The sequence below is a fragment of the Solanum dulcamara genome, chromosome 8 (assembly GCF_947179165.1).
Source record: "Solanum dulcamara chromosome 8, daSolDulc1.2, whole genome shotgun sequence".
Taxonomy (NCBI): Eukaryota; Viridiplantae; Streptophyta; class Magnoliopsida; order Solanales; family Solanaceae; genus Solanum; species Solanum dulcamara.
This window is the reverse complement of record NC_077244.1, coordinates 76,797,191-76,815,642: the sequence shown is the minus strand read 5'-3', so window position 1 is coordinate 76,815,642 and position 18,452 is coordinate 76,797,191. Positions and strand designations below refer to the sequence as shown.

Here is an 18,452-nt window from a genome sequence, read left to right as displayed (position 1 = left end):
TCATATATTTGCATTTTTATATTTTGAATTTTCTTTATGAAAAAAAGTGATTTCGTCACTAAGCAGGATGACATAACTTCGAACAATTTAAGTCTGCCCCCGTGAAGAAGTTATGACAGTGCCTTCTCTTTTTCTTTTTTTCCCATAATGGTGATATATCGGACAAACTTATACGCACCCTCAACTAATTTTGTGGAGTATTTGCTATCTAAGGTAGCTCGTTATAAGCTAAAGTTTTATGACTTTTAAAACGTTTCTGGCTGCTAAATTTATGTGTTTGGTTTGAAGATAAACATTTTGCATAATAAAGTCATTTTTATTAGTTGGTTATCCAAAAACACTTTCTACTTTCTATCGATAAGAACTAAAAAACTTCTTTATCACTTATGTATAGACAACATTTTCCTTTGCAGATATTTCTAAATCTTACCCCATATTATCAATTTTTAACAAACAATAAAAAATCATCCAGTTTGCAATGCAAAATATCATCCATATGTTGTTGACAGTACTATCAATTCTTAATGCTTCAGAAAAAATAATTCATTTGTTCTCTTTTGGAAAAGTTCTTTAAAAATTATTTTTTTATGCCTAACTCAAATTAATGATCAGCTTAATTAATTATAACTGAGTTGATTGATTGTTACATGCACGGTGTACAAATAGCACATCATGTAGTTTACCCAATTTGTCAGGCATCTAATTATAGTAGTAATTGTTGGCCTTTAATTGTCAATTACCACATGCAAGATTATAATTCAATTATATGTTTGTAGAAACTAAACTTATTATTAGTTCGGAGCGGCATACCGGAAAAAGAAGCTAACTCGAATGAAGAATCTTTTCATTCGCGCTTTTTTATTTTTGGCTCAAGCAGTAGCATGTTACACGAAAGCGATCCAACTAAAGATTTTGATTTCAGTGGGGATTTTTTGGTTACATATGTGATGTCAAATTCAGTGCATCCAAAAATTCGAGAAGAGTACTGCTCGGCCTATATTCTAGTAGGTGTTGAATCTTTTATCTTCTTCGTATATTTACCTTTTTATATTTTTAATTCTCTTAATGAAAATTACGGGTTTGCCATTGACAATGTTGTAGCCACATGTAGTAATGTGTGGTTAGTCGAATATTCTTGATCGAATAATGATACTATGTGTATAAAAAATTATACGAAGTATATAAATTAAAAAATATTTTTCATCTATATATATTAAATTTTGAACTCCTTTAACTAAATTTCTAACTCCGTCATTATCCGGGCAGGATAACATAACTTTGAACAAGTAATGCTTGGACCCGGGAAGAAGTTATGCCACTTTGCCTTAATTAATTTTGTGAAGTATCTGCCATCTAAAGTAGCTTATTGTAACCTTAAAGTTTTATGACTTTTAAAACGTTTTTGGCTGCAAAAAATTATGTGTTTGGTTTAAAAAACATTTTGCATAATAAAGTCATTTTTTTTGTCGTTGGTTATCCAAAAACACTTTGTAGTTTCCATCAATAAGAACAAATCACTTATGTGTGGATAACATTAGCCATATGATATCCTTTCCAGTTTGCAATGTAAAACATCATCCATATGTTGTTGATAGTACTATCAATTCTTAATGCTTCAGAAAAATAATTCATTTGTTCTCTTTTGGAAAAGTTCTTTAAAAAATATTTTATTTATGCCTAACACAAATTAATGATCAGTTTAATTAATTAATTAGCTGAGTTGATTGATTGTTACATGCATGGTCTACAAGTAACACATCATTTAGTTTACCCATTTTCTCAGGCTTCTAATTATAGTAGTAATTGTTGGCCTTTAATTGTCAATTACCACATGCAAGATTATAATTTAATTCTTAGGGTGGTTAAGTTAAGCTTGTAACAATAGTATTTAAACAGACTGTATTAATAATGTTCATATTATTTATGTGATTAATTTTACTAAGATTATATTTGATGTTTACTGAGTAGATCTAGAACAACAATAACAATAGCATGTATCTAGTGAAATTTCATTTAGTGGGGTTTGGAATAATATTTGTGTATTAAAATAGAAATAGTAACTCATATTATTAACATCATGATTTACTATGAATAAAAATAATAACAATGAATAGGGCGTTAATATCATAGGTTAAAAACACTACCAAATACGAAATTTAATAATACCGAAATTGATAGTAATACCTACCAAACGAACCTTAAAATTGGTCAAAAATGAAATTAGATAGTACTACGTAGTTTACAGCAAAAGAACTATTCCCGCAGGTGTATTGTGCTGTTTTTTTTGTAATTATTATTGTTAGTTTATTTTTGTGGTGTAGTTTTCTTCATATGCCAGGAATAATGCAGAAAGTCCAAATTAAAAGAGAATAAATAAATTAGGGAATATCGACGCTTATCATTGACCACAACCATCATGTGATGAAATCTAATGGCGAGTGAAAACTTTAATTAATTTTATACACTTTGTATACAAAATAATAAAGCAAAAAGAGAAACTGCCGACAATTTTTCGACACGTCATTTAAATTAGCCAACCTCTAGAGTCTAGATAAGATTGAATTAACTCATATTTTAATATTTATTCATTTTAAACTGGCACATTTCGCTTTATAAGTGTTAAAAATACATTTGAGCTATTTTTTTATTTTGAGTTTTATAGTTAAATTATTGAGAGTGTGAATTTCATACATAAACTATCATTTATTAGTTTGAGAAGTACACATCTTTTTTTTATTCCACTCTCATCATAATATATGTAATACATTCTTTCTTTCATTTAAAATTTTTTGTCACACATAGACAAAATATTTCATCTTAATAAAAATTATATATATTATTAAAATTAGTTAAAATTAAAAATTAAAATATTATTATCTTTCAGCCAAAAAAATTATAAAATAAAATATAAAATATTTCTTTTACTTCACTTCACCACTTTCTCTCACCATACCCCCTCCCAATTCTTTAGTTTTATTTTTATTTATTAAATTTTTTTTATAAAAATTTTAATAGAAATTCTTACTTCATCCCCTCCTCCCCGCTTTCAAATAATAATTAAGATATATTTATTTCTCTAAAAAAAAATTCTATCCCGCTTCATCTAACTCTCCGCTTTTAATTTTTTTTATTTTGTGTTAAATATATATATATAATTTTAGGAAAGTATTTTTATTTGCCGCAAGACTTTTCTTAAAATAAAAATTGTATTTCAGTTATATTCGGTATGCAAGTAAGAACAAATATTTTCCTAAAAATATATGTACATATATAACACAAAATGAAAAAAATAAAATAAATAATATATATATATATATATATATATATATATATAAATTAAGAGCGGAGGATTAGATGGGGCGGGTATAATTTTAGAAAGAAGCAGGGGAGGGGATGAAGTATGATTTTTTAAAAAATATTTTATAAAAGAAATTGAATTTTTTTTAGAAAAATAAAAGGATGAGGATTGGGGGGTTAGGGGGGGGGGGGGGAGTTGGTGGTGGAGTGCGTGAGGAAAAAATATTTTAAATTTTATTTTTTAAAAAATAATTTCTTTTTAAAAAGTAATTTCTTTTATAAAAAAATAGTTTCTTTTTTGGGATATAAATATTTTAATCTTTAACTTTTAACTAATATTAATATTTTATTTAATTTTTGTTAAAGTGGAATATTTTATTCATGTGGAATGACATGTGACAAGATTTTTTCAAAAAATAGAAATAGTAGAGATAGTGTATTACACACACCACTGATGCGTGTTTCTTAAGTAATAGTTTAGGTATGAAACTCACACTTCCAATAGTTTATGTATGAAATTCAAAAAAAAATGATAGTTTAGATATGTTTCTTGATAATTATCTCAAAATAATTGATATGAGAAAATTTGTGACTTATAATATTAATCCTTAAAACATATTTTTTCATTATATTAATATGAGAAAAAATGTGATTTATAATATTTTTCATATAATTTTTGAATATTTTAAATATATTTAAATTTAAAATTTAAAATATTATTATTTTATAATTTGATTTAGTTCTAATTTTTAGTCAAATTAACTATCATGAAGCAAAACTTGAGTTTAATTTAGACGTCACCCTTGTTAATCACACTTCCAATTGAAAAATTACAGGGATAATTACGATTTTATGTTTCAGAAAATCTAATTTAAAAAATACCCAGTATATGTTGACTCTCTAAGAATTCACATCCTATGAATCTTATAATGGTGTCTATTCCATTTTGGACTGATTTTTCAAATCCTTCAATGACACTAATTTTAAAGATTTTCTGAAATTCCTTTGATAAACCTTTAAATCAGTTATTTACTTTTCTTGAAAAAGTGTCTATAACAATCATATATTTTTCTTCATGGTTAAAATTATGTATATTTCAATTATATATTAATAAATAAATTTGACCAAACGTACATAATATTGGTAAGATTTCCAAAATTATAGTATTTAGTTTTCGTAAAATCGGACCGTCTATAGGAGTAAATTTGCGAAAGAGAAAAACTACAGCACGTTTATATTATTAAATTTAGTTTGTTAAAATGGGTATTGGTTTATATGTGATTGAACACATTTTTTAATATTTCTAATTAATTTTTATTTTGGTTTCATATTCGATATTCGGTATTTATATTAAAGCTCAACTAAATTTGATTTGCACCGAAAAATTTCACATTAGAAGCTAAAACGCTCCCTAACAAAAGTGACAATTCAGTATTCAAGAAAATTCAAATTTGAAATATCTGATTAAGAATGAAGAAATACTTATCACTCTGCTATAATTGTTATTGTTTGTATTGATGGACAATATTAGCTTGAGAGTTTGAGCAGACCACTTGATGGGTTGCAACTTGCAAGTTGTCTAGGATTCCATCAATAGAAACGTATCAATCATAGTTTGCTACAAATATATAGTAAAAGTGTTTGCGAAGTAAATATTCAAAGAAGGAAAGACTTGGTTGTTAAATGATAACTAATATTATCATGTAAAATGAAAAAAAATATTACGTAAAAAATTATTTCATGTAAATTTATATAGGAAACTTGAGATTTGGATCCACAAAAGGTCTTGAAAATCAAGATTTGTCCCAAATTTTAACTCTGTACAATAGCTACAAATTAGATCTCATCAGATTTGTCCAGAGAAAGGAGCTGACATTCGTCAATTACCCTGTCGGCAGTTCTAATAGGACTATGTGTTCGAGTCCAAGTCGGTGGAAATAGGGTTGATTGTTTCGATTTCGAGTACTTCTATAAGTTAGTTTTAAGGGAAAGTCTTTTTTTGATATACTTATTTTAAATGTTTCCGCTTTTAAATTTTTTGCATATATACCTACTTCGAAAATGTCTGGAGTTACTTATGCGTAAAGTTCATGCATTTTTTAGTAGGACTTCAGTTATTTTTGTCTGAACGTCAGTTTATATAATTGAAAACTTCAATCATTTTTGTTCGAGGGTTAAGGACATGTATATGATCAATGAAGTTCAAGCAAAAATAATTAAACATCAGTCATCTATAATTGAAGTTCAAACAAAAATGACTGAATTGTCAAAGTTTAAACAAAAATGGTTGAACTTCAGATAATGTCTCAAGTTAAACTTTGTCAGGATTATCTGAAATGGCATACACGAGTAATTTTTTTTATAAATTATGACAACATCAAAATCAAATATCCATGCACTTTTATCAGTTTTAGATTTAACAAATTAAGCCGATATCTATTTATTAATCAAGATTATCTCAATTCTTTTGTTTACTGGATGTTAGACCCATCTTCTATTGTAAAATTCTATAAAATGTTGAGTCTCACATTTATAGGAATAGGATTGTATCTCTTTATATGAGAATTGTGTAGAACTAGTTTCTTGTCCTTGGTTTCTTAGGGCCAAAACTCAATGCACACACTTATACACCAATAATAAGAACAAGTTTTATTTGCACTTGGCTTTTTACATTCTTGAATTGGATACATCACACCTCCAATCAATTTTTATTACTACAAGGCATCATAAATAAGACATTTACCCCTCCCTTATATCATCCTAAGTAACAAGCCCATTTTGTATGATACAAGTACTGTACCTACAACTTGTTATTTGTCATCTATCTTGACCACTTCCACAGTGAAATTGAAAGCCACATCACTTTCAACATCATTACGTAATATTACTAATATCTACACCAAGATTCCATTATTATTTGATATTAGAATATTCTTCACATGCACCTTTGTCCTTATTAGTTGCTTCCCAATAATAAATATGACAATTATTGGTACCCATCAATCAATAATATAATCAATATGTTCAATAAGTCCATTCTTGAGGTAGTTGCACCTCTTGGTCATTTACCACAATTGTTTGGTCTTCTGAATGTTGATTTTCTTTGTAAACCAATTCCTCTGCTTCATTCTCTGCGTCTGCAAAACAAATCAATTACCATAAATGATTTATTTTAAATTAAGATTTAAAATCTTGAGTGCATCAATATTTTAATTAACCAAATCTAAGAGATCATGTACAATCATGCATCAATATTTTTGTTTACTATGTTGTAATTTTCACTCAAAATCCTGAATACAGCAACAATTTAATGATTCAAACCAAACAGATCAGCTAACCTTTTATAATTCTGTCATCAAATCTCGAAAATATCAATATTAATGATCCAAACGTGCACAACACTTAAGTTCTAATCCACAGATCATTCAATATCTTCAATTCTATTTACTGGAAAACGTAGCCAAAGATGCTACGAAAAATTGAATTTCGTGTAATGAATTCTTACATTATTGTCCGCTTTAAGGAAACTATTCCCTCGTTCATATTTTACCATCAGTGTTAATTACATGTTCTTCAAATCAATTCCTAACATCTAAGATATCATTCTTTCTTAAGGAACGTGCAAAGTCTAACGTGGACTAGTAAAAGTGAACGAAGAGAGTATTTTCACTTTTTTACGAATAATTACACGTACTTTATCTTTTAAGTGATTTAATAGTATAAAAATTCTTTTAGCCAGGAGTGCATAAAGATATCAAGCCTGTTTTTTGGTTACCATTTTTGGGAAAGTGAGAAGGAGAGACAGCACATGTGTTTGATTGAGACAAAGCATCCATATGGTTGAAGTGTTGTTGCAGAGCTTGTAGTACTCTTGCTGGTATTAGAACCGTTGAACTTCCTGTCCATTTGTCATCAATAAAGTATTTTTCCCATGTTAGCTCTTGGATTGTTAAACTAAACTAGTAATAAGTAATTCTTTTGCATATTCTGCAAACAATAAACCTAACTATCATCTACTTTTTAATTAATTAAAAAGTACATGTTTGATATTTTGCTTGTTATCATTATTATTATCTGTTCCACCACTTAATTATTTATATATTAAGTAATGACGACATATTCAATTTGATCCTACAAATGAGATATGAGAAGAGTAGAATCTACGTAGACCTTATCCTTATTGTGTAAGACAGAGAAACTATTTCTGATAGATCCTAGTCTCAAAAAAACATTTCAAAATAAGTTAGAAAAACATAGTAGTAGGATAACCAAAAAAAAAATCAATAATTTGAAGGTTTATAACAACAACAAACCCAGTATAATCCCATAATGTGGGATCTGGGGAGGGTAGAGTGTACGCAGACCTAACCCCCACTTTGAAAGGTAGGACAATTTGAAGGTTTATAAATAAGTTTTAAATCAAATATCATTGGGACCAAAACTTACAATTTACGAATACTTAAAAGGATTAAAAGTAATATTGTCCCAATTGTTTTCGAAAAGCTTCCTTAGAGAACGGACTAGAAGCCATATTTACAAATAAAACGTACGACAAATATTTAATGATACCTTTTTCTTCCTACTATATGGACCTCCAACTACCACCCACTCATATTGATAGCTTACCCAAAACTAGAGAAGGCAATTTTATTTGGACAAAATGAAAAGGTGCTAAACCAAGAAGAGGCTAAGAGTATGAATAAAAATCCCTTGAAAAGAACAACATACTAATCTCACGCACCAAGTGGATATGGAGAAGTCGGTCCAACATACATAAATCTTATCTCTATTTTTATTAAATAAATAATATTATTTTTGATAAATTCCTAATTAAAAAAATAACCAAAATAGTATGTAAGAAAAATATGACAATCAAATAATATCTTGAAAAGGAAACAGTAAAAAGATATCTCAAATCATTATTTAGTCATGATAAGCGTTAGGAGCACTATGTGGTATGAAATACTCAAAAACAAATCAGATAAGAGTTATCATGTTCTGACGTACTTATTATAAAATGTCTCTATCATAATACTTATTCATAAAAAAAGAAAACATAAATTGACAATAGTGGTGGGGTAGTAATGTTGATAACATATTATACGACTTAATATAAGGTAAGTTGTTGTCTAGCGTGGATGCCTTAAACTAGCAACTAATTCAGATTCAAATACAGATTCCATGGACAATAAAATTAATCATTTCATTTAATAGAATCAATTAGAATCTATAAATGGGGTTACTTACAGAGTGTGTCATTTTCACTTATCCATTTAATGTGAATTATATGTAACTTATAAAGTAACTCCCTTATATTTCATTTTATATGACATCGACTTGACACGATATTTAAAATAAAAAGAATAATTTTTGAAATTCATAATCCAAAATAATTTTTAATTATATAATTTTATAGTTATAAATTATTTTATTAAAGTAAAAAAAAAAATTACTTAATTATTGCTAGTTATAGTAAAATAACAAACTAAAAAGAAAATAACTTATAATTATGCAATGCTATATTCGCAGTATCTGTCACAAAAGAACAGCGAATGTAATAGTACCTCGCATCAATCATCATTGACTTATATTCTAAATTCACTTTTGGTGTCCAATTTAATGATGATTCCGACACTCATGACGTAGTTAAATAAATTTATAAATTTAATTTTTAGTATTTTGAAAATAATGAATTTATATTTATTATGTTGTTGGGTTACTTAAATTCAGTATTTTTAATATACAACATAATTTTATGTATAAGGATTAATCAAAATTGTAACAAATATTAACTAATCGAAAAAAAAAGGATACAGTAAACTTTTTATTTCACTCTTGACGACTTTTTATAGTCACAGTGCTCTAGTTTTAATATATTCAAGATCATAAGATTTTAAAAAAAAATTCCTCTTAAATTTTGTATTCAATCAAATACTACCACATAAATTAAAATGGGAGGAATACTCATTACTTAAGGTTAATTTGATCATTTCATATCTAAACCAGGCATAAACTTGATTTGTTTCTTAAAATAAAAATTGTTTTTTACAGACTACAAGTTTCGTTACAAGTTATGCATTTTATATAGAGTTTATTTAAATTCTAAGATAAACAAAATGTTATGCTTTACTGTTAAAATAGTTATAGATTAAAAAAAATTGTTTAACTATACTAATAAGAATATCTCTATGTTAGCAATATGAAAAGGTGAAATAATATTGAACGAACGTTATAAAATCCTGCCAAAGCTTTCTAATTATGTGCATAGCGAGAGCTTTAGTGCACCGAGTTGCCATATATATATATATATAAAATTTATGTATAAAATGAAATAACTAAATCCAGTATACCTCTTACCAAAAAAAAATAAAAAATCCTCCATACCTAATAGCTAAATAAAATAAATTCTCTTATAACTAACTTCTACATTTTAAAACCTGCATAATTCTAACTTGCTATAAAACAACCCAAAAGGTGTGATGGAATAGTAAGTTACCTTTCATTTTTAATATGAATTTTAGGTTCGAATTCTAAAATCGCATTTAATAAAAAGCGTTTTATAAGTTTTACTTTCAAGTAATTTTACATGAATTTGAGTTAGCTTCAACAATATATACTGGAATCTAACCAGCAAATGGAGGCAATCCATGTGGGCAACCTGAAAAATTCATTTCTGAAAGTGACAGGTTACTTGATCCCAGTAAATATTGTAGGCGGACAAAGTCTTAACGCAACTCAACTGATTGAACCAAAAATGGGGTCCTTTTTAGCCCCATTTTGGTGAACTGTTTAATCACAATTTTTTTTAATTGAATTTAACAATTAAACAAAAGAAAAAGATTGAAAAAGTTTCAGATAATTGATTCATTGGAGTAACAGTAAACATACCAGATTTCTTCTTCTTTTTTGATTCTGTTGTTGCAGTAGGAGGAGGATTGGGATTATTAATTGTGCGAGGCAAGAAAACCCCAGTTCCAGATGACCCCTTTTTCAAACCGGATCCTCCGAGAAATATGGCCCTCATGGCTGCTCCACTACCCTGTACTGGATGTTGAGGATGAAGTTGATGAATTTTATCTCCACTTTGGCCATGCCTACCAACTGTTTGTTTTTTTGTCAAACTACTCTCTGTGTTGTTTTTTTCAGTTTTGAGTTTCCGAACTGAAGCTGTCCCCTTCATTCTTTTTTTCAGTTTTGCTGTTGTTGGTTGGTCTTTCAAGTGGTACACCTACACATAATTAAGTCAGTTAGATGGTATAGACTTATCAAGAAACAACCCACAAAAGCTTGTTTAGTTTTTGAATTCTTACTTGAATTGGTCTCTTCAAATCATCACTAGAGTAAAATACACTATTAGAATTCTTTATTTGATGATTCACAGAGTCTTCTACAGGCTTAACATATGTGCCTAAAGATTCTTGATTATAGCAACATATCTCCTTGGAATTTAAATTTGACCAATTCCCAGCCAACCCATATGTGTTTGGTGTCTGAAAAAGAAAACCAAATTCAGTAAAAATTAAAGAAAAGGTAAAACGTTGCAATCTTTGAGAAGATAAATTAACCTGGAGATTATTAAGAGTAGAACTTGGGGCTCTGTTTTCATCAGCATCATTTTCATCAACAGAGACATCTTCTTCTTCGTCGTCATCATCTTTAAGCATATAATCAGCCATTTGTCGAGTCAATTGAGCAATGAAATCTTCATCCTCTTCGCTTTCAGTTTCATCAGTTTCTGTTGAGCCAAGTTCAGACCCAAAAGGGCTACTTAAACCAGAGGAGGATGAGTGTTCTGATAACCCATATGTACCAAAAATCGAATCATTCCCCCAATTAGCTTTCACTTTTCTCAACCCATCAGTGCTCTGTTCCTCATAGCCAGATGCCCCAGTGCCTTTCAAGTTAAAATCTTGAACTTTCTTCTTCTGTTTCTGTTCTTCCATGGCAAAACCATGACTTGGAAACAACTTGTGAGGAGGAGGGAAACCTTTCTCTTCTTTCCCACGTAATACAGAAGAATAAGATGCCATCATTAAAACCTTAGTTGCACACTATGTGAAGTTCTTGAATTTTGCCGTTACAGAGGAAAGACAGCAAAAAAGATGCAATTTTTAGGAAAGGACGAGTTTGGGGGCTGTCAGGTTGAAGTTGGTCTTAATATAAGGGCTAAAAGAAGAGGCGCGAGTGTTAGGGTTTAGCGGTTGGACAGAACATTTGTCTGCCCCCGTCATTCAACTGCCACTTGTTGGGCACTAGTAACATCAAAGATTGATTTTTAAATTAAGAGTGGAACTAAAGTTCTAATTAAGAATTCTGCGATAAGTTAGACTTAATTAAGTGGGTGAGCACTCGACGGGTTGAGGGTTATAAGCTAAAATACTATTGATGCACATGAAAAAAATTGTTAATTTATACTTCAATTAATATATAAATAATTTATTTAAAACTCAATGAATGATTTTTCTAAAATTTAAAAATTATAAATTTGAAAAATTTGAAATACTGAATCCATCGACATTTAGAATGGTCGATGCTCTTGTGAGGCTTTCGTAAAAGGGCTTCATCTTATGGTTGTATTATTGTTGTAGTTTGTTATCCTAACACAAATATGGCTACTATAGAATTACAGATGGTTATGGTTGGAGTGGTTTGTAGTGTCATACCTGTATGGTTGACTAATTGAGTTGGTAACCAATTCCCACTCTCCTAATGTTTTAAACCCAAAGGTCAAGAAAAGAGGAAAAGACAGAGAAACAAATGTTTATTCATCTTTTTTGTTTGGTTTTGTTTGGCATGAGGGCTAACTTTTGACTTAGACCATGTGTAATGAGAGGAAAAACTATGAAACACATGTTTCAACAATGAGTTCATGTTCCATGCATGTACTTGGTAGAAATCAAAAAAAAAAAAGGAAGGTAACGTAATATCATAAATGATATGAAAAATCATTATTACAAAAATAAAATTTGATGGGAGCTCCATCAAACTATTCCTTAATAATATAGATTAGTAATCTAAAAAATGACGAGTGACCTTAAACCCTTAAATTTTTAAGGATTCCTGTTCAATGATTCTTGGAATCTTAGTGGTCCAATACAATCCCTAAGTTCTAACTATCTTTTCTAAATTAGCGCAACATACGGCACTTCATGAATTCGGTAATTTTGCTCAAACCTTCTTTAAAAAGTTTTAAATATTTAAATGTGAATTAAATTATTATAAAATATTAATTTAAATTATTATAAAAATTTATAAATTTCAAATCTTAAATATGCGAAGGCTTCTAAGTGATATATCTTTTGAATGTCGCGTTAACAAAAGTTAATGGTGGGAATCACAAACTTTAAAAGCTAAAATCCACTATCATTTGGTGCCCTGGCTAATCAACAGCTGTTGTACTGTCAACAAAGGATTAGTTCAAGCTTTGTTTTATGAATTAAAAGGATTAGCTCAATAATCAAAACTAACCCCCAAAACTAGTCATGCGTTTTAAAAAATCTAATTCTTGTACGCACCCACAAGGGTCACAACATAAGTTAAAAGAGAATTAATGGAAGTTAGTGAAAGCCAAATTATTTAAACATATTTTAGTAATAACATGATCATAGATATAAAAAGGAAGCAGAGTAAACAACTTGTCTCGTGGAGAAACAAAACAGAGAACCAACCGACAAAAAAAAATGTCTCCATTAGATGGAAAATGAAACACTTGCCGACGTTGGCCCAATGATTATAAGACTGAATCAAGATTTTAAGTTTATATGTTCTGAAGGATAAGAAGGTCGAAAATTAGGATAAATAACTCATAAATAATCAAATATTGCTTAATTTTTCTTTTCAGTAATTTTATCATATACTTCCCTAATATCTTATTCTTTGATTGGTATAATTATTTGTCGTTCAATTTTTTTATTATTGTATTACTTATAATTGTTATTTATTTCTGTATTATAGTATTTTCTTTTCAAATTTATTTTAAAATATTTTATTTGAGTAAGTCTACCTTTACATAGTAAAAATAAGATTTTGTATACCCATTCTACCTTCATCGAATTCCACATATGAAATTATATTAAAAATATTATTATTGTATTAGATTTTGAATAAACTATATATATCTATATAAAATAAATTTTTAAATATAATAAATTTAGTGAGTCCTGCGGATCCATAACTCAAATGGTGGCTCTGCCTCTATAATTACTATAACAATACTATGAGGCTTCAATCAATCTAGATAAAAAGTTATGGGGTCAACGTCAAGTCTTTAAGTCAATAAATACAAAATACAAGTTTGTACATACTTTTTTTTAGTATTTAACTATGATTACTTAACATATATTCTCACTTCATAAAATACTTAATAATAGAAAATTTACATGTTTTGATGTAAATTCTTTATTAGAATTAAAACACATATTTTAAGATCAATTCAGCGATTTCAATTAAATTCCTTGCTTCTTCGATATACATACATATTTGGTGAGAAAATTAAAACAATATCTATAAAATAAGGTCATATTTATTAATATACAAAGAATTTTATCTATTTAGTATAGACTTACGTGTTAAAATCATTAAGCTTTTAACCTAAAGTAGGGTTACTTCATATTTTTTTTAAAAAATCATATAAATTTCTCATGTTATGGTTCTTGTAATTTATTGTTCTTTTTAGCAAATTATCAGGCTTGTCCTTTTCCAATTTATGTTCGTGCATTTATCTAATATCTTGATTCCTGGGTGTAGTAAACAAATTTTAAACCTTTCTTAACGTCAGCTTACTTTTACATGTCAATTCATGTTTATTAATGATTTTGGATAAAGTAGTACTACAACTTGTGACAACAGCTTTTAATTTCCTGTTATTGCAAAGAGATTACATCTCAACCTGTAGTTCTCCTAATATTTCATGCCAACATTATAATATATAGTTTTACACCCCCAATTAGGAGCTGACCAGGATTGAACGGTTCCTTCAAATATTTTTTGATGAAAAATTATATTATTTATATATGATTAAAATTATTTTAAATATATATAGTTGATATTGTATCCTTTGAATTCTTCGTGTTTAATTTATTTTTTCATATTTTAAACACAGTGAAAATTCTGAGTTTGGCATTGTCCCAAACTATATACTCATGATATACTCCTACTTCTTATTTAATTGCAATATCTGACTGGGTATTCAAGGTATTAGTTTAACTTATACATATTTTATATGTGTCTTGGACTCTTATAGCGATAGAAAAAAAAATAGTTAAGTCATTGTAATTGATCAAAAAGAATAGTATATATTGGTAAAATAAACTATTACTATTTTCATTCACTTAATTCAGTTTTTGCTCTAAATTTGTTTGTTCTATCAAAGCTAGAATAACGTGCAAGGAAACATCGTAATATATATATATATATATACACACTACACAGAAAAGTATTTTCACAATATATATGATACACACATAGATGTACTTATCAACTCTGTCATTGCATTTGTCGTGATGACATGACCAAATTAATTATAGAGTTTTATCTGTTTAAAAAACAAGTTGCTATCATAACATGCATTAATGTGTTGCGTAAATAATTGGCAAGAGCAGCTTCTAGGCTGAGATTTTCTTGCCCTATTCATTCCGAAAAGGGGAACCAGGGGCGGAGCTAGAAGGATGAAAATGATTTATTTAAAAAAAATTATTGAAAGATTATTTTATATATTGTATATATATAAAATTAAAATTATTTTATGGTATTGAAACAAATGTTGAATACTTTGGTGAAATCTTTGCCTCTAACACTAAGTGGACCGCCTGTTTGCCAAGAATATAAATATAGAATCCATTAAATTTAAATCGATCATAAATTAATCTCTCGTGTGACATAAATATATATATATATATATATATATATATATATATATATTACTAATTGCCTTTTTTTTAAAAGGAAAAAAATTTAAATATGTCATCAAACTATGAAAAAAATACTTATTTATGTTATTTGTTAAAAATTTGACTCATTTATGCCATTGTTATTTGAGAAAAGTCTCATTCATGCTATTATTTGTTAACTGAAATGACATAGATGAACCAAACTTTTAACGGATGGCATAGCTGAGCCTTTTCTCAAAGTTCGATGCATATTTGAACCTTTTTTATTTTAAAAAATAATTTAGTTAATAACGTGGCCGAATTATAATTGACCACGTGTATAAAATAGTTTTGCAAAACGAAAAATATTTTAATTTATAAATAATGACATAGATGAGTCTTTTCTCAAATAAAACTGACATAAATGAGCCAAACTTTTAACGGATGACATAAATAAGTTTTTTCTCAAAATTTAATGGCATATTTGAGCCTTTTCCTTTTTTTTTTTTTTTTTTAAAAATGAATTTTTCTCTAATGCAATACAAGACGAAAGTAGTAAAGATGAAGCAACAGTATACCTGATATATGCTGCAAAATAGCGACGTGTTAGATGATAACCTGAACATTTTATTTAGTCATAAATGTACATTTTAATTAAGAGTAATGATTATATTTTTGCTAGCTCCTGTAAATTAATGAAGATGAGATTAAGTTCTTGAAACAACACTTAGCTATTCACAGTAAGCATAATTTGGTAATTTAGAAGAAAAAACTAATTATTAATTAAAGTACACTGATAAGTTAATTTGAGCAAACTTTACTCCTACCTTGTTGAGTCAGAATTATTATTTCTACAAGGCCGTCAGTTCCCAAAAATAATATTTTAAAAATAAAATTAAGTATGTATAATATAAACCAATTCAGATACGGGGAACTTTCTAAATAACATATCCAACTAATACGTGGAAACATTTTGCTTTTGAAAACAAAAATATTGGATCGTTTTGTTTTGTTTAAATTAGAAAGGATAGCCACGTGCACAAAACATTCTATATTAATAGGGTCAGAAACGGTCAGTGCTTAAGAGATGTGATATAGACAACTTATCCTAATAAAACAGACATATTTTCACAATTTTGTATATCATACAATGTATAATTGTATACGTATTATAATCTTCACTAATAAAGAAATAAGTCGTTGTAGTATAGTGTTAAGAACTCCCCGCCTGTCACCAGGGCGACCCGGGTTCGGTCCGTAGCAACGGCGTAAACTTTTTCCCGAACTTTCTCTATTCTCCTTTTTTTTTTTTTTTTGAAGATTATCACAAACAAAATGCCCTAGAAAAAACTGACTCATCAAGAAATGGCAATTCTCAGCTTCTGCTTGTGTTGTTCCAAACTCCCCCCAAATCCTAAAATTCAGAATGTCCATCTCTCCCCACAAATCCATCAATCTACTTCACAAGTTTCTATAAAATCAGCTGAATCTTCGAGAAATGGTTTCATCTCATTAGGTGAAACAATTTCAAGAGCAAGCTTTGTAGCACTTCTCTCTGCTTCACTCTTCTTTGTTTCCGATCCTGCTTTAGCCTTTAAAGGCGGAGGCCCTTACGGAGCTGGAGTAACAAGGGGCCAAGATCTAACAGGGAAGGATTTTAGTGGGAAAACTTTAATCAGACAAGATTTTAAAACTTCAATACTCAGACAAGCTAATTTTAAAGGTGCGAAGTTACTCGGTGCTAGCTTTTTCGATGCCGATTTAACTGGGGCTGATCTATCTGATGCGGATCTTAGAGGTGCTGATTTCTCCTTAGCTAATGTGACTAAGGCCAATTTAAGCAATGCTAACTTGGAAGGAGCACTTGCAACGGGGAATACATCTTTCAAGGGTTCCGTTATACAAGGGGCAGACTTCACGGATGTTCCTCTAAGAGAAGATCAACGGGTATACCTTTGCAAAATTGCTGATGGAGTGAATCCAGTAACTGGTAATGCAACACGAGAGACATTGCTTTGCGAATAGCTTTATGTAGTGTAAGCTGTTAATCATTGCTGGCCTCATCAATTTGTACCTATTTTTTCCTGTATATGATTTGAACCTGTACCACATCACGAGGTTCCATGTAAACATCAACAGTTGGAGCTCGTATTAGGTTCGATTATATTTGATCAAATTGCCACATAGCTTGTATTTGCATTAATATGGTTCACTTGCAAGGCAGAAAGATCGATTTGGATGACTTGTCACGGTAGCTTGATGTCTCTTTCGTCTTTGATAGTAAAAGATTTGTTAAAATGATGATTTGGAGTGCTTTAGCATTGCGGCACTTACCCCAATGTAATGCAATCTCTAATGATTCATTTAAGTTACTTTGCTGCTCAAACTAATGCTTCAATTCCTGACATTATAGTTAAGCTTTGGAATCTTGTACCTTTGGTGATAAGTAAGTTTCAGAGGTGATGCTCAACTTAACCATCTTCAAAAGAGAAGTAGGTAATATCACTTCTCCACTTAAGCCTTATCACAAAAGGTTCAAGATTCCAAAGCTTAGCTATAAAGGAGGGAATTGAACTAGCATTAGTTCAAGCAGCAAAATACCTTGTATGATCTAGAGATTGTATTTCACCGGGGAAAGTATCCAAATCCAACAATTTAACAAGTTTGAACCTGTCAAAGATGAAGGAGATATCACACTGCCATAACTAGCTATCCTGATCGATCTCATTGAATAGTAAAGACCACACTTCGAGTGAGATGGCCGCCACACATCAATCTGATCCTGGTAAGAATGAAACAAAATAGAATTTGTTGATTGTTTTTGAATTATGCTCGTCTGATTCTCTTATCGTTTAGTGATCCAAAAAGTATTCCATGATCACGGTTTGATGTTGAGATACAATCAATCCTCAACATTTCCTATTCAGAAGAATATTGGAGATTCCCACATGCCTCCATTAGCATGCTTCCCAGGTCCTTATTCAATCACCGAGCAATTAAACTGGTCAAAGTGTTGTTAACTTCTCCCTGTCCTTCATTTTGCTAAGTCACAAGTTTTCAGTAAACTACTTCTGAAATGCTAATGGGGTCTTCAGTTTTCGGTTTTTCACTTTTTACATGATTAAAAACTAGAAGAAAGATGATAACTAGTCTTGGCCTTCATTCACTGCTAGAGACTGGTGGGAGAAGTGCAAAATTGAGCTCAACCAGCATCTGCATACTAGCTTTAGATGATATAGTAATATGAACTCACTCTTTACCATGGCACTCTATCTCGGTCTGCCCTTA

General features: G+C 29.3%; 2 protein-coding genes across 3 annotated transcripts; one reads left to right on the top strand and one right to left on the bottom strand.

The window, feature by feature from the left end:
* Nucleotides 1–5,920: 5,920 nt before the first annotated feature.
* LOC129900732 (uncharacterized) lies at nucleotides 5,921–11,574 on the bottom strand. Of its 2 annotated transcripts, XM_055975752.1 has the most exons (5): nucleotides 10,863–11,566; nucleotides 10,608–10,787; nucleotides 10,186–10,525; nucleotides 7,073–7,195; nucleotides 5,921–6,434 (listed from the first exon to the last, which is right to left on the bottom strand). In XM_055975752.1, the coding sequence occupies exons 1-5, from the start codon at nucleotides 11,328–11,330 to the stop codon at nucleotides 6,322–6,324; spliced, it is 1,224 nt and encodes a 407-aa protein (XP_055831727.1). In that variant the 5' UTR covers nucleotides 11,331–11,566; the 3' UTR covers nucleotides 5,921–6,321. The 2 variants fall into 2 exon arrangements, with proteins under 2 accessions (XP_055831727.1, XP_055831728.1); XM_055975753.1 differs by lacking the exon at nucleotides 7,073–7,195 and having other exon boundaries at nucleotides 10,863–11,574.
* A 4,852-nt stretch (nucleotides 11,575–16,426) lies between these two features.
* On the top strand, nucleotides 16,427–17,350 carry LOC129901448 (thylakoid lumenal 15 kDa protein 1, chloroplastic). Its single transcript, XM_055976631.1, has one exon. The coding sequence runs from the start codon at nucleotides 16,530–16,532 to the stop codon at nucleotides 17,187–17,189; it is 660 nt and encodes a 219-aa protein (XP_055832606.1). The 5' UTR covers nucleotides 16,427–16,529; the 3' UTR covers nucleotides 17,190–17,350.
* The last annotated feature ends 1,102 nt before the right edge of the window (nucleotides 17,351–18,452 follow it).

What these genes read in the sequence shown, in the direction of transcription:
- LOC129900732 (XM_055975752.1), bottom strand. Translation starts at nt 11,330, where the DNA reads ATGATGGCATCTTATTCTTCTGTATTACGTGGGAAAGAAGAGAAAGGT. An exon ending in CTACTCTTAATAATCTCCAG is followed by an intron (nt 10,788 to 10,862) that starts GTTAATTTATCT and finishes TTTCTTTTTCAG; the next exon opens with ACACCAAACACATATGGGTT. An exon ending in ATTTGAAGAGACCAATTCAA is followed by an intron (nt 10,526 to 10,607) that starts GTAAGAATTCAA and finishes AATTATGTGTAG; the next exon opens with GTGTACCACTTGAAAGACCA.
- LOC129901448 (XM_055976631.1), top strand. Translation starts at nt 16,530, where the DNA reads ATGGCAATTCTCAGCTTCTGCTTGTGTTGTTCCAAACTCCCCCCAAAT.